This window comes from Centroberyx affinis, unplaced genomic scaffold, assembly GCF_046629955.1.
Source record: "Centroberyx affinis isolate AG114_WGS23_722 - 3 ecotype Tasmania unplaced genomic scaffold, CSIRO-AGI_Caff_v1 ptg003994l_1, whole genome shotgun sequence".
Classification (NCBI taxonomy): domain Eukaryota; kingdom Metazoa; phylum Chordata; class Actinopteri; order Beryciformes; family Berycidae; genus Centroberyx; species Centroberyx affinis.
In genome coordinates, this window is record NW_027281808.1 from 765 (window position 1) to 17193 (window position 16429).

At 41.7% G+C, this 16429-nt stretch overlaps 1 protein-coding gene across 1 annotated transcript in view; it reads left to right on the forward strand.

Moving 5' to 3' along the window:
* The first annotated feature begins 926 nt into the window (after positions 1 to 926).
* LOC139663375 (receptor activity-modifying protein 3-like) overlaps positions 927 to 16429 on the forward strand; it is a 29343-nt gene continuing 13840 nt past the window's right edge. The window contains exon 1 of the mRNA XM_071542025.1: positions 927 to 1199. Within this exon, the coding sequence (XP_071398126.1) occupies positions 1148 to 1199 (52 nt within the window). The 5' untranslated portion in view covers positions 927 to 1147. The remainder of the gene's footprint in view (positions 1200 to 16429) is intronic.

Below are 16429 nucleotides of genomic sequence, written 5' to 3' on the forward strand. Positions count from 1 at the left end.
TTACTGATAAAATAATATCTTGTCAGTCATAGTTGCTCCACTTTGTCTCCAGAAATGTAGTTGATATAAGTGGGTGTGGAAGTTTTGGTAACAAGTAATATTAGATGTTACAACTTAGCGTTTAGTGATACTTCTAACACAATTGCATCATTTTATATTATTATAATCAGCCTATTATACCATAAATCCCTACTTATTACTTGTACTTGTAAGCCTAGTTAATGTTTACAGAATTCACCTGCAATTTCTGTGATTCTCTGGTAATATAACAGTAAGGTCAGTCATCAATACACATGCAACGTGAAAACAAACCAGACGAGGTCAGTGTTGCTTTACAGAAATCGTTTGGCTGACCGACAACACTGTGGTTCTGTGCTGCTGCAGAATATGATTACATAGTTATATACAAATATGTAACTAATCATAATTACATCCTAATTATTCTATTGTATATTATAATTACATAATTGTATAGCCTACACAATAGGTATATACATTTACATTATAAATCTGATATGACAGGCTGTTTTTGAGGTTGTGTACGCGCGTGCGTGTGCAAATGTTCACTTTATTAGTCAAATCAGAGTCAAAATCAAAATTAAGAAATCACAATTGTGACCGTTTTATTTTTTAATTTCTACTATTGGTCGACACTCTCACCTATATTTTACACCTATATATTAAATTTCCCCAGTATCTCACTCTGAAATATCTCCAACTAAAGATTATAAGAATTACTGGGATTTGTGCTGCAAGGGTCATTCATTTAAATAATTCATTCAAAATAGTCAATGGGCTTTGGAGAAACCCTATCACAGTCCTCTCCTCCTCCCTCCCTCCTCCTCCTGCCTCCTGCCTCCTATAGAGGATGCAGGACAGTGTGAGTACAGTGCTGAGCCGTGGATCCCGTCGGGCGGACTCAGAGGCTGAGAAGTGGACTCGATCACCAAGAGGACAGGAATCACGCTTTGTGGATCCACTTTCCGTTTTGTTTTTCAAAAGCCGTTCAGAAACCCTCGTGACACACGCAAGCATGAGGGAACTCGGACTTGCTTCTTTGGGATAATTATGGTTCGCCACAAATATACATTTCCACGGAGCTGCAGCTGAGGTTTCATTCAAAGTCGGATTGGATTCTCTCATCGTGATGGATACAAATGTGTTCGCAGTACTGAAACTTTTTGTGGTTGGGATTTTGGGTGAGTGTCATGCTTTTGTTTTTATTTTATTTATTTTTTTATTGCAGAATGCACTAAACTACGACTGAAGCCTTATCCATACCATACAAAACTCCATCACCCATGCATCCATCTCTCTGTGTTTATTATCGGGTGAAATATCACCTACAAATAAATGTAGCCTACACATAAATTCCACTATAAACTTGTCTGTAAGAAATGCTTCTACTCGTATTATTTATTATCAGGCTATAAATTATTGCCAAAGTGCCACTTTACAGTCGCAGGAATCATGTCTATCTTCTCCAGCGCTCATAACTATTTCATGCTATTTTTCAATTCGGTTAAACTGATCCAATGTATTGCTATGTGCAGCTGCAAAGTACTGTAGCCTATGTCATGCTGTTATAATTTTAATGCACATAGTTGAATGTACACACAGTATAGAACTACATACATGTGTCTGTTTGCACTCAATGTAAGGTCTTCTTGTCCCTGTCCAGTGTGTGCCATTATGCAAATCATACATATAAATGCTTCATGAGGGCGGCTAACCTATGCAGATGAAACAAGGAGATCAACCACAATTCACAGCACATGCATTGCATGGGAAGTGTAGCATCATGCCCCAGTGGACAGAGCTGACCTAGTTGGTGGCCATGGGAATTTCTGGATCTGGCTCATTTTCTGGTCGTACAAGGATGAAATCAAGTATGAAATGATGTTTCCTCATGGTGCCTGGTTGCGATTGATGAGGATTCATGTGCTGCGACATAGAGTCTAGTTGCATATTGTTAGACATTTAGAACGCTGTATGGTGCTGTAGGGATGACCTATTCTGTATTGATGCAGGAGTGATGCTGGGCATTAAGGTGGATCAAAGCCTGAATCCTGATAAGCTCTACTGTTATTATTATTAGTAGCAGTAGTAGTAGTAGTAGTAGTAGTTGTAGTAGTAGTAATAGTAATAGTTGTAGCAGAAATGGTAGTAATAGTAGTAATATTGGTATTAGTATTAATGGAATTGGATGGCAAGGATTAAATTTTAATGGAATGATTTGCCACAGTCATTTTCCAGCTGTTCACAAAAAGATGGCTCATAACAGAAAGAGAGGCAGCTTGGTACCCACTGTCCATTAGTTGGGATGGTGGATGAGCCTGGTAATAAATGCTACTAGAGTTTAGTAACAGTTCCACAGTGGTGAAGATGAGTCCAGACAGACAGTGAGTACAGGCTGGGTAAGTAGGCTCATGGCTGTTTGGGAAAAGCTGTTTGGTCTTGGTGCTATCTGGTCTGACACTGATTGAATTTGCCTGGCCTCCTCCTGTGTGGGCAGCTTGGGCCAAAGCCCAGAGGATACAGAATCTCAATTTCAAGGTCTGCGGTCCGAAAACACTTCAAATTCAGGCCCTTATCTAGCAGCGTGGGGTTTCGCTCGAGCCTCTGGAGGGACGACCCGCCCGGCTTCATAAAGGTGACGGAACATAAGTGGGGAACACGGCCGAGGAATTCCCTCCACCGAATGAAAAAGTCCAGCTTGTGGAAAGGAGGCTGCGGTCTGTTTCTGGCCGAGACCGACAGCCCGGACTCTCCTGGATCCCTGCCATACAACAGCTGTAGCCCATACAGCCACTAGTAGAAAACTAGCTTACACTGGCTTTCCTGACCTGAGGCACTTTATATGTATAGGCTCTTTAAATGCTGATTCTAGCATAATGGAAAACAGGAGAAGGACGTGATTTATGTGTGATAAAACAGATTCGAATCTATTTGTTGTATGTCAAAAAAGACAGATTGTTTGATTTCACTGCAGTTGCTTATATCAAAGCGGTGAGTGGTTTTATTCCCATGGTGTGACGTCTTGTAAAGACATGGAGCAATGGTTTCCTGCTAGCTCTTGTCTAGACTAAAACGATTTTCCCATAGAGATTCCCACTGGGAGGAGAAAAGTCAGAGACCGGGCGCTGTGCAGGCACGGAAAAGAGCCCCGAAAACTCTAAAACAAACTCTGATCGTCAACAATTGCTATTCATCCCTATTCCGTCTCAGGCCAGTGTGGTTGATGCACCGGAAACTGGAGTAAGGTCCCCCATCTGTGACACAGAAAAAAAAACCCAGAACGATTCCCACTGACTGCGAAGCATCTGCTTACTCCAATAAACAAGCAATAATGGCTCTTCATACACACAGTGAGGGAAAACGCCTTGGGGTTCTTCTGTTCCACTGCCGCTCTGAAAAAAGACATTGTTGTCAGAAGAATGTTTTTCAAGTTCTTTTTATAAAATGTTATTCATAGACCTGGGGTGAGATTTCAGGCTGTTGGCTCTTTTTGGCTCTTTGTGGCTGGCTTTCAATAGCCTATATTATGCTATTTTTTAAAAACAGAGATATGGTAAGCTGCGCGGTTTATTACCTATGCATTCCTGAAGTTTAGTACTCAAGATAGTGGAGCAGATTGTCTTTTTTGCAAAAAATCTTAGTTTATTCAAAGTGAAACTGAGATTAACTGACTTGTATTTCTGTGTTTGGTTCATACTGCCCAATTACAAATGAACCAGGGCTTGTAAACAAAAGTCACATGACTCACAAGTAGCTCGTTTATTGGATGGAGTTTTGGTAACCTGTCATCCCATTGGAGGTTTTGGCAGCGGGGGATTCAAAACAAATCAAAATTAAGCATTATGACCATGTCTGTCTCTTCTTCTCTGGTGCTCATACCAGGTCAGAACACATGAATAGCTATACAGTATATGAGCATCAGTCCGGACTTCATTTTGTTACGCTAGGCTTTCCAAATATGAGGAACTGCTGGCTGTCAGATGTCAACATCCATCTGTTTATACCCACAAAACTAAAGGAGTAAACACTCCAAACATGCTTGGTATGAATATGTCCTTATAATCAAATCTCATCACTCCTACAGAAAGCCTATAGTCTCTATCTTAAATCTTGCTGATTCACGGACAGCACTTTCTTATGAGCTCCCTCCATGGCTCAACTGCAGAGAGAGAGTGTGTTAAGAGCATGATTAATCTTTCAATGGCCTCATTAAAGATTCATGGACTCAGAAGGGGCTTGAACTTTGTCTCCTCGCTCATCTCGCTCATATCGCAGTCTAATGCCGCCGACTCTCAGTCACTGATGCACCGAGTGTGTTTCTGAGCTCTTCCGCACACTTTGGAGCCGGTTAATACTTTATAGATTGCTCTTATTACCTCACTTTCTATCTCTAATCTAGGATACCATCTCATGATAGTTCATGAAATAGTGTCAGTTGATGGTATAGTGGAGAACTTTGTTCCCAGTCCCATGTGTAACGTCCGTTGGAAGCAGATACTTAATGATGTTCTTCCATCAGCTTCCCTTCTTCTTTTTCTTCTTTTTCCCAGGGTCCGCACACTTTTTTTACCCAGGGGTACACACACACACTGCTCCAGGATTGTTCAAAGGCACAGCAGTGGTAGTGGGTTGGCGAGGTTAGAGCTACACTCATTTACCGTCTACCAGATTTATTAGATTTAGCCTCCAGGCAAAGGCTCACTTCATTTGCCCTTAGGGCTGCAACTGGCGATTCCTTGTTCTGCAGCTTCAGGGAAAAGAGATGCTGGAAACTGTGGAGGCATAATGTGTGTGCATCCTGAATACATTTTGTATACAGGAAAAAAAAAAAAAAGTAAAAACAGGCGATAAAAGAACATCTGCACACTGAATCTTACTCCCAGTATAAAATATGTGAGTAAGAAACTGTAAAAGCTGTTGATGACTGATGATGACTCAGCCGCTGAATATCATACATGCCACAAACAGCTGTGCAGAAAGTGAGGTGTACTAATGTGGCAAATAATCCCAGGAAGCAGCGAGCGGACGAGCCGAGCGCTCATTATCTGATCTCATTTCCAGAAGCCATCACACGGCTGCACTTGGCTTCTCAGAGTAGCAGCAAGAGGGCAGAGTTGGAGCAGGATGGTGGTTCGTTGTCTCTTTCTATCAGGAGAGATGGGGGGGGAGATGTGGCAGGGAGGCGGTCGTCTGCCAAACACCTGCGCTGGGCCACAGAATAGGACGGGTGGTAATGAGCGAAATGAAACCGAATTGGATTGAACTGAACGTGTAACTCGGATGAGGTCTGATGATAGACTAGGAACTGGGAATATACTCAGAACAGCTCAGAGGAGAGACAAGCCTTCATGATAGTTTTGATCATTATAATGGAGAGCAATCATGAAGCAAAGGGGCTTGTGTAGAAGGAGACAAGTTCTATCAATGTTGTTGCAATTCCCACTGGTGGCTAATAGTCAGTGGTGGAAAGTAACTAAGTACATTTACTCAAGTACTGTACTTAAGTACAATTTTGAGGTACTTGTACTTTCCATTTTATGCTACTTTGTACTTATACTCCACTACAATTTAGATGGAAATATTGTATTTTTTACTCCATTACATTTATTTCACAGCTATAGTTACTAGTTACTTTTCAGATCAATATTTTATATTTAAAACATTTGATCATCTTTGTAAAATAACTATAAAATAGCATTGTTATAGATTAGACTACCCAAAAGTATAGCTAAATTGTTAAGACTTTAAAATGCTGCTTACATGTACATGTATGTCAATAAATCAGTATTAATATTCCAATAATTTATGAAAAATATAACTCTCTAAATGGGGACAGTTTGCATAATGAGTACGTTTACTTTGATACTCTAAGTACATCTTGCTGCCAATACTTATGTACTTTTACTTAAGTAAGATTTTGAATGCAGGACTTTTACTTGTAATGGAGTATCTTTACATTGTTGTATTGCTACCTTTACTTAAGTAAAAGATCTCAGTACTTCTTCCACCACTGCTCATAGTGGTCAATAAAGGTCATAGATTACGTAATGCCCCTTTAAAGCTCCCGTCTGTGCTTGCAGCCTCTCTGCGGTTCTGTCTGCCTCGGTGTTGCGATTGATTTTGTGTCCCTGTCAACTGTGTCTCTGTCTGACTGCCTTTCACCCAGCCTCTCTGTCACACCGTCCCTCTCTCTCTCTCTCTCTCTCTCTCCCCCTCTCTCGTCTCTCACCCCGGTGTCTCTCAGACAGCAGATTCACAGCTCGTTGGCAGCGGGCTGAGCGGCTCCGAGGCAAAGGTCCCTGGCACTGGGACGGGTTCCCCAAGGCAGGAGCGACTGACAGAAATAGAGCCTTCCCTTTGCTCAATACCTCTGCTGCAATATGGCTTTTTCCCCCCCTTATTGTCCCACACAGTGAAATTGGGGAAAAAGACTATGGATCTGTCTTCATTCGTTCCTTCATCACATAAACAGCTTGAACACCACTGATTGGCGCTACATCATTCGTTTGTTTGTTATCCATTTGTCACCCACGATATCGGACTCCACTGATCAGGCTTTGATTTAATCAGGTGGGGCTATGGATCGATCCCTAATCATCTGTTCATTTATTCACTTGTTTGTTCGTCTGTTGATTCGTCCATCCATCACACCGCTGATTGGAAACTTGGGGGGGGGGGGAATGCAGCTGCACAACAATTACAGGTCAAAACAAGGTGATGTAGTTGATACTGATTGGCTGTGAAGGGGACTGCATAATTCATGGGGTGACATGTTTACTGTTGCCTCGTTTGAAAGGGATCGGACATTTTAAACAGGCAAAGTGCAGTATGGCTATTTGTGATTTTGACTGAAGGAGACAGTGAAGCGTGAATCCACATTGCTTTGAGATCTTATATTATGGCACCAGGTATCCTGTATCTGCCAGTGATTCAAGTCTGAATTCAAACAACTTGTTTACCTCAGAGGAAAAAGTGACTCAGCTCAATTGTACATCTAGATTTACAGCTTTGTCATTGTATTGTGTGTAGCCATGCAACTGCGACTCGAGTCCGTGGCATTTGGTGTTTTTCTCAACTTGTAAGCGCTTGTATAAAGCTGATGGTGAATGACTGCCACGACGCCGCTCCACACAAGAAATGTTTTGTTTCAGTTTTCAGTTCAGTTTTTTTTTTTTTGTGTGGTTTGTCAGAGAAGTTTAAAAACAGAGACGCTTTAGGCCTATTTTCAGCATTTATTTTGAAGAATTGAACACTAGACCGGAGTTGAGGAACAGTGCATGGGCAATATCGATGGAACGAAATGAAATGAATTCTGCGTTGCATCGCCACTGCTAAGCTTCCCCCCCCCCCCGCTGATTATCTCCACTAATGAAGAAGAGGTGGGAATTTCAAAAGTCGGCTGATTCTGCCAATCCACGGTGTTGTAATCTCATCTATGCTCCTTATCTGTAACCCGCAGCCTGCGTTGGTAATTGTGTGAGGATGCAAATACTCACACATGCAAACTCTAAAAAACATTTTCCATGCCCCGGTTTCATTTAGATGCTCAATCTCTGACAAAAAGCTCATGCTCAAGCTTCTCCTATAAACTATTCATGACAGCTCATAGACAGATAGGCTTCCTCCATAGGGGCCTATCCAGCTGAAGCTTGGCTGTAACTTTCCTCTCCATACAGTTGTAATAAAAAAAAAAAATAAATAAAAAAAAAGCAAATTTCTCTATGGGAAGTCCCCCATCGTGGAGTCTCTCTCTCTCTCTCTCTCTCTCTCTGACCATGGCATTTTATTTCTGTCCGTCTCCGTCATGGCCGTCCAGTCCCCCCCCCCCCCTCCCCCTCTTCCTGCTTTTGTTTGCCAAGTACCCAGAGCCCCTTTCTGTCTCCTACATCTGTGTGTCACTCTCCAGTCTCCTCTTCCTCTCCCTTCTCCCCCCCCCCCCCCCCCCCCCACCCCACCCCACCCCACCCCACCCCCTACACGGAGCCTCTCACTCCGATAGAAACAGCATGGGCCACTTCCACGCCGCCCGAAGATAGATGGGAGGGGGGTGGAGGGGTGGGAGGTTGGTTTGGTCCAGCTGGGTTTATTTTGTGCTGTAAGGGAAGAAGTAATGCCCTTCCCCATTGTGGTTTAATTTTATCCTTGAGAAACCTTGGATTGAAACATAATCGGCTGCGCCAATTCGCTAAAACCCGGAGGTGTGGCAGTGGCCCTGTATCTAATACCGTTTGTCGCCAAAACTTCCAAACCTGCTTATATAAATAGACTGAATTTCTGGGGACAAAGTGGAGCAATGACTGATGAATGGCAAGATATTATTGTTCGGTCAATGTGATAAATGATTAGACGCAGGTCAACAAAGTAGAGAGAACACTGGTTTGATTTAGTTAGCCTCCAAATAGATTTCTAAGGATTTTTTCTTGCTCTTTACTCTCCATTATAACAACAGAAACTACAAGATCAAATTTGGACTCACTCAGTATAGCAAGCGCCATACCTTGCCATTCCCAATTGGCACCCATGCCTGTAATATTTTCCTTTTAATGGACAATATTCACACCTCTTTCGTGCTTTTCCCGCTTTAGAATGACTTCAGTTCCCCACATCCCAATTCCTTGTTCAATCTCCTTCACAGAGTTCCTGATTTATTCCCCATCATCTTTATGTCTGGCACAGCGGAATAATGACCCAGCAGTCAATCACTGTGGCCACACCAGAGGCTTGTTTTTATTCCGCCTGTGTGAGAATAGAAGCCGATCACATCATTTCCCCTTTCGATTTTTGACATCTGCGTGGGGAAATGATTGCTTTTGTCCGCAGGGAAGATCAAACTGAAAGCATTTTTTTTAATTTTTTTTTATTTCTCATGATGTGTCTGTCGGGTGTGTCTCCTTGTCTGTCTCACTGGGTTAAGGGCAATTTTTCTGATGTGTGAGCATCAGCTTCTGAGCCTTTTCATCGAGGCTTATCGGCCAAGGCCTGTTTCAGCAGCTGGTCGTTGTGCTTGACTGAGGAAATTTTGGCTTTTAAAGATTTTTAGGCTTTAAAAGTCCTCGCTTGCTGTCTTTTCCATCAGTGCTTAATCTGTAAAAACCTGTAATACCCAGCAAGCATTTGACAGAGGGTGACATGCAGGTGGCAGCCAAGTCCAACGTCAGCCCAAACAAGTGCAAAATTTTGACAATTTGATATTAAGGTGGTAAAAACTCATATTAAAACTGCTTTGGAAGCTGTTTTGAAGTGATATCAGAAAGATATTTAGGCTCATTTTGATCCACAAATTCACACGGGTTTTCCTATCAACATCTATTCAACGTGAAAATGTTTGCTGGGTATGAGCTGATTAACATGAGGTTAGACATTTATCGTCAATAGGCCTACAGGAAGCGTAACTGACAGGACAGATGGCTTCAGCACACGGTCGCCCCAGCGATTATGGTCACAACCCCCAAAGGTAAACATGGCCGCTCGCCTTCGTCTGCGATCCGCCGGAAAGTTTATTAGCATTTAATTGGTGGATGAAAGTTTTAATCCCGGTTTAAACAGACAGGCTATGTGACTGTGGGAGTAATTAGAGGGAACAGGAGGGACGCAGACAGTCTGTGCAGGAGCTGTTGACAGAGCGGAGGGTATGTTCTGTTCGCTTCCTGTGGTCGGACTTCCCCAGATGATCCAGGGAGTCGCACCGGCTACCGATGGCTGTACTGATTTCATGTTGACTTACTGGGTTATGACAGTTATTGATTAGGCATTTATCCTCCATCTATCCTGCATTAGTCCTGCAGTGGCTCCTGCAGCTTATTTGCTGTCGAATATGGTAAAGTAGAACCGATAAAGAGCCATGCCTTGCAGCCTTAGAGGGCTGAAAAGAGAAAAATCCCAAATGATTCTTCATGTGTAGCAATACACTGCAAGAAATTACAAGCTGTCCAGTGTTTTTAACTTTTTTCCAGATCCAATTTCACTTTTACCAAGTAAATTCCTGAAACAAGTTACATTCTCCTGGAAAAAGTAAAATTTGTTGAAACCGGTAAAATGATCTGCCAGTGCTGTCTGTCAACAAGTCTGTCAGTTTTTTCAGTGTAATTGCAGGTATTCTATAATCTACATGTATAGCTCAGCATGCAACGTGGAACTCAACACCATAACCCTAGTATTGGGGTTAGACAGATATATAACAGGCTGATTTTGGCCTTTTATTAAATATCAGATATGAGGCGGTCAGTGTGTCCACTACTGATATGATGGAGGCTCCTCCCTGACCACAGCTACAGAAAACCAGCCTGGAAAACCAGCAACAACATTTGATTTTCTTTGTACATTTACTTATTCATTTACCTGTTCAATAATGTTTTTTGTCAATTAATTCCTCAGTTAAAGGTCATAATCCATAGAGTTTCCCTGCCAGTGAATAGGTGAGGTGGGTCTGCTAACACTAAAAGAATTTCATCAGTCTGGGTTTCAGTGGGGAGTTTTAGTGTCCCATAATGGACTAAATGCTGTTTCAGAGGCTTTTCCTCTGAAACAGCATGAATAAAATTCTAGGGGAAACGCTGAATACTTGTAATTTTTTGGAAAAATGTAAAGATACAAAAATATCGGTTTTGGTATTGGACTTCAAAAACCTATATTGGTCGAATCCTTCGATGTATAAATTGATGAATAAATCAGTGCAGGTCAGGGACCATCAGTCCTGTAAGTCCACTCTAATGGCTTCTCATTCTTTCATACACTGTCATTACTGCTCAGATGTCAATGTGAACAATTGATTTGCTTTGGTTTGGAGCACACATACTGAGCCACACTGCATTACAGCCAATACAAGCTTTATTTTATTTAATTTTGTTGTACAAAGACCTAACAAGATTCTATCAGTATTTGTTTTTACCTCTCAAACCTTGGTTAGAGACATCTTTTCTCATAAACTGACTAGCATTTTGCATTGCGACCTGACATGACCTTGGCAGGTCAATGTTCCTATCACAACTACATCCTCTCCTTGTTGTTCTGTCACATTAGGCCAGGGGCGGCCACTTACTTCTGCCCTCTGCTGCCATTTCATTCATTTTGTTCAATGACAGAGGGCCAGCTTGATAACAGGGATGACAGACATAAGCTATCCTGGTTGTCTCTCACCGTGCTATAGAAAAATGATTGCTGCAGGTCAAATTGAGAAGCTTGTGAAATCATGTCATGAGTGTACTTTCTGTCTCTGATAGTCCTCACTGAGACGTGATTCATTTTTCTCAAGCATTCATTTTATAGGTGCTACGTGTCTCGTTTTAACATCAATAAATCATTACCACATTAATGTAAAAATACCACACCTAGCACCTTTAACGTGCTCAGGCGTGAAATTCACAATGACCCATTTTGTGTGTCACCTTCTGCTGCTGTCTGGGTGCCAGGGGCAAACGGACCTCTGAGCTTCTGACAGTCACTTTCACCTATGGCTCTGCTCGTCCCAGATGAAAGGCTTTCTATTTATCTGAAGGAGAGCGAATTTCGTTTAAATCCCTTTAGAAGAAGCTTTTCCTCAGCTACCTGCCTCAGTGACCTCGGTCTGATAGCCTCTGCCATTGTTTGAGGAGTTGTGGATTCCCTCGCATCTGAGAAGTGATTTAACTTTGAGGGAATAACAAAGGAGAGGAGAAAGTTTCTCTTTGTAAAAGCAGCCAACTTTTGTTTTGTTCTCGGTAAAGGGATTTAGTTGACATCACACCGCATCTCTGTGTAACCGATAAAGTCAAGTATTAGTTCAAGTACTTCAACCGTACAGTTAGTTACTTCATCCCATTTTATATGTATATTTTTTTTTCTATTTTTCATGTTTTCTGGTTTTTACTAGGATTTTCCCATCTCTAAGTGTGTGTGAACAGCACAAAAACTAGCACTTAATCACTTGATTTAGGATTTTGACGTAAACAGATTATTAGAAGGTCTATTTCTATCCAGTCCAGTTATTGAAATATTGGCCAACATTTGTTGCACTAATGCAAAAAAAATCATAACTCACTCCAGTGAAGATTTATGATATTTGTGGTTTCTAACCTCACCAGTTGTTCCCAGGCTAGGCTCGTTTTTGAGCTAACTTTAAAGTCAGCTGGAGATTGTTGTATATTTCACACAGTTTCTCTGCTTTTTCAATGTGTTTTTCCTCTTGAAGTTTATTCCTTGACATTTAGTGTCAGCATCTACCCAAAAAAATACATTACAATATCTATACAATATCTTTTGTTTCAACTGGTCATTTAACATTGGAAGATGTAACTGGTCATATAACATTTGCTTTACTAATAAAATCAAATGTTATACTAATCAATAAAAGTCAATTTTGAAGCTAAAATGTGGTGATTTTGTCTGTGATTTATGCAAATTAGAAATCAAAAGAACCGGCACATTTTGAGTGAACTCAATAGACCTCGTAAGTCGAATGACGTCAGCCTTGCCCAAACATGGCTCACGGTTCCATAGCGATTTCTCCGTAGGGAAAATGAATGGGGTTTCACACAATCGTCTCTGTCACAGTCTACGTTTAATGCAGGATTTTTTACCTTTGTATGTCTCTAATGGCACTGGGTCTGTTGATTTCTGTAACCGTTTTCTAGTCTAAGTAGTATTTTTGCTAGCAACAAGCTAAACACTTCAGCGCATATAATTTGCCTTTTTTCCAGACAACAAAATTTTCCAGACAACAAAAATTAAAGAATACCAAATCAGTTTGTGGCCACTATAGTAGCGCTAATGAGCAAAGTGGCTCCCTGAACAACAACAGAAACACTTATCACATAGTTTTCAGGCACGTGCACGAGGACGTACGAACACGCAGGAGACATAGCACACAATACTGAGTGTAGAGGGAGTGTTCCAGGTTGTTTTTCCTCTCTGCTCAATCAGTAATCATGTCAGCAGAAGAAAGAGACACAACTGAGTTTGGGAGAGCAAAGAAACAAAAACCTGATCGTAATGTTGAGCGGAGAAAACTGGAGAAGTCAGAGAAAGTATTTTATAGTAATGCGGACGTAGCATTCTTCTTTCTCGATTGGTACGTTAGCTTGCTAGCTAGTCTACCTATTGTATGTTACCTGTGTTACAATCCTATATTGAGTTGGAAATTCTAGTAAATGATGTGCCGTACACAAATGTACACAAATCCAGGTTGTTTACATGAAAATCTCCATCAATAGCCAGCTTGCAGCAGCCAGCATGACTTCGAGAGTTCACGGCCTCACAAACTTCTCATTTGACCTCAATTCTAAAACGGGGTATCCATACGTTTTTCTTGTTTCCGTCTGGCCTGCCTCGCTGTGACCTGCATTGACTCCTGCAATGCAAGCAAAACAGACATTTCCTGGGAAGGCGGTGTTCTCATTGATCTGCCATGCTTCAATTGTTTTTCTGCAGGCGGCGAACACAGGGGGTGGCATGGTGGGAAAAACCAAACACAAACACTGAACGCTCTATCAGACTATCTGATCTTCAAAGTACCGGAGCAGAGAAAGGGGTCAAGGTTTTATTCATGAATGCCGGGACAAGTCGTTTTTATAGATGTGTATAAATGTTTGTTTGATTCACCTCATTATGTCTCAGTTTTCTTCAGAAACACTTAGGTATGCTTGGTTTTTGTTTGACTCTGCTTACTTTGACCTGAATTTAGCCGGAGTGATCCATCTAACAGTGATGCCGTGAGGCGGATTGAGGCACAGAAGCCAAGTATGTGTGGTACAAAACGAAAACAAATGCAATTCACTGTCAAGGCCTATGAACTGAGATACAAAGGCCTTTGACTTCAACAGACAGCTCAGTCTGTAAATAGGTCTCTTTGTCTTTGTCTCAAAGGCCTTCTGAAAATGACTTTGGCACACAAGAAGTTTTTTTTGAGTCTCTAAATCCCATCCAAAACCAAAGCCTGTCTTTTTTCTAATCTTTTTTTTTATCTATTACATTTTCTATCCCATCTTGTCTTGCCTGTCTCTCTGTTGCTGGTGTAACTTCAGTTATTTTGAACTCAAGCATTCTTGCATTTCCAGTGCTATCAGTCTTTATTTCGTTGGTGGGTGAATCGGTTGAAAAATGCGAAAAGGGTCCTGATATTCCTTCTTGTGGTCTCTACCTGGGTTTCCATCCAAGTATTTTTTTTCGTGAATTATGATGTATTGAAATAGAAAACCTGAATGGAAATGGCAAAATTCAATAAAATGCAAACAAAAATTTGTCGAATAAATAATGACCGAGCTGATTTGCTCACGGCAACCTAGCTCATGCAAACGCACCTAATGCACATTTAATTTTTTGTGATACTTCAAAAATTTGGAGGGACAACATTGCTTCTCTCTGTCTCTCTCCCTATTCTCTCTCTTCCTCACTATTTCCTATGCTCTATTTTCCATCCCCCTCTCTCCCTTCTTTCCTCTTGCCCTCCAGTCTTCTTTCCTCTAGCCCTCTGTCTCTGGAGTCCTCAGCTGATTTCACACTGGGGGATCGGGCGGCCTATCTGTGTAGAGAGAGAGAGAGCGAGAGAGAGACAGATGGCGAGAGAGAGGACAAGACAGAGAGAAAAAGAGACCTGATCATCCCTTTCATCCCTCTTCAAGGTCTTAGATAATATTTAAAACAGGATGCATTATTGCTGTAAGCATAGATATAGAGATAGACAACGGTCCTTCATATCCTGTTTAGTGTGTGTGTGTGTGTGTGCGTGTGTGTGTGTATGTAAACCATGGAAATATGCTGAAGTGCAGTAAAATAACTTATTTAAAAAGACTCCCAAATACCCAATTTGCAGCCAGAATGGCTTTTCATTGATTGCCATATGATCAAAATGGACTACAAGGCAAATACAGATACTGTGCAGTTGCTGCTAATGTCTTTTAAGTTGCTACACCAAGAGAATTGATCCCCATTTGATTCCAAGGCCAGATAACATATTTAAAGGGGCATAAAGTAATCTATGACCTCTGTAGGACCAGTAGGAATTGCGACATCGACACAACTTATGTAACAACTTATCTCCTTAGCCCCAAAGGGACACTAGATGGATTTGATTTTTACGTGCCGTTACTAGCGTCCCAATGGCTGCTCTAAAAACCCACCAACCGGGAGCTTCATTTAGCGTCGGCTTTAGAAACTGCTTTCGACAAAGCTAACGTAGCATTATCAAAGACACTTCTCTCTCTAGCTCTTCTAGTCAACATTAGCATGTTAGCGAACCATGGCAGCAAAGAGACGGAGAAGCTCCTTTGGTTCTTGCTGGAAAACCTCTCACCTCAGCGACTTGCCGCAAGTCGGTTCATACGGAAGCTAGCCCAGCGGTACGTATCAAAATGGCCGCCGCTCCGCTCAGTTCTGTGGTTGCTCGCTCACCAGTTGCTCCGAAAGTGAGTTTTGAAAGGCAGAAATGTCAGCACCTTGTGGAGTAATGATTGAGTCATTGGTATTGATCAAAAACAACAACAACATCAACCCCCTGCAGGTACAGTGGTCAATGTGTGCAATGGGGCGGTAGAAACTTCCCCTTTAATACTCTCTCCACTGCCCCAGACACTTTGCACAAGGCACGTTCAGCCTAACTCACTGCCTGTCTGTCCTGATAATGAAGAGGCAGACATGAAATAAGACAGAGGTTGTTAAACAAGTGCTCTCACTTCTGTCTGTGCTTTATCTGTCTGCGGAGCGCTGGGGAATTCGTCTGTTTTCTTTCATCTTCTGTTTTCTCCCGTCTATATTTATCTTGCCAGCCCAACAGGCCTTTGAGCCGCTGGATGACAGTGTGCCAACTGAGCCGACACCAACAGCATGTATATGTACAGTATATATGAAAAGCTTGATGTAATTCACTTCTAGTTTAAAATAGCTCCGCTTGGCCTTGCATAATTTATAGCTTTAATGTTGGCCTAATGGAGAGCAAAGTCAATGTTTGAGTCGGCAGATGTTTGAGTGCAGAAGGTTGTCGGTTCAAAGCAGAGCGAGTGACACCGAGTGAGTAATGGCACAAATATGACATATATAACTAATATTTTATCGGCTATTGGTTGCGAGCATCCTGCACCGATGGAAGTTGTCGATTTCATATGGCGGCTTCGAGGAAACTAATGAGCGCGGGCTGTTTGCGCTCCGCTAATTTTAACCTCCCACTGTGAGTCTAATGAACATCCTGCAATTTCCTTCCTTTACGCACGATGGAAAAAAATAATTGTTTCACTCTCGGGAAACCTATGTTTTCTGCATGTGTCCTTTAAGAGTCAGTTATTACTGTGCAAATATCAGACTTTTATGGGTTGATTTTAGTGGGGGTGAAGGAAGATTGCCTTCCCCTCTGTCAGAACAAAAGCCATCCACAATTTAATCATAGATTTTAGATTTGAAAGCAAGGGAAGCAAACATTGTAGCTGCCTTACATAAAAATAAATAA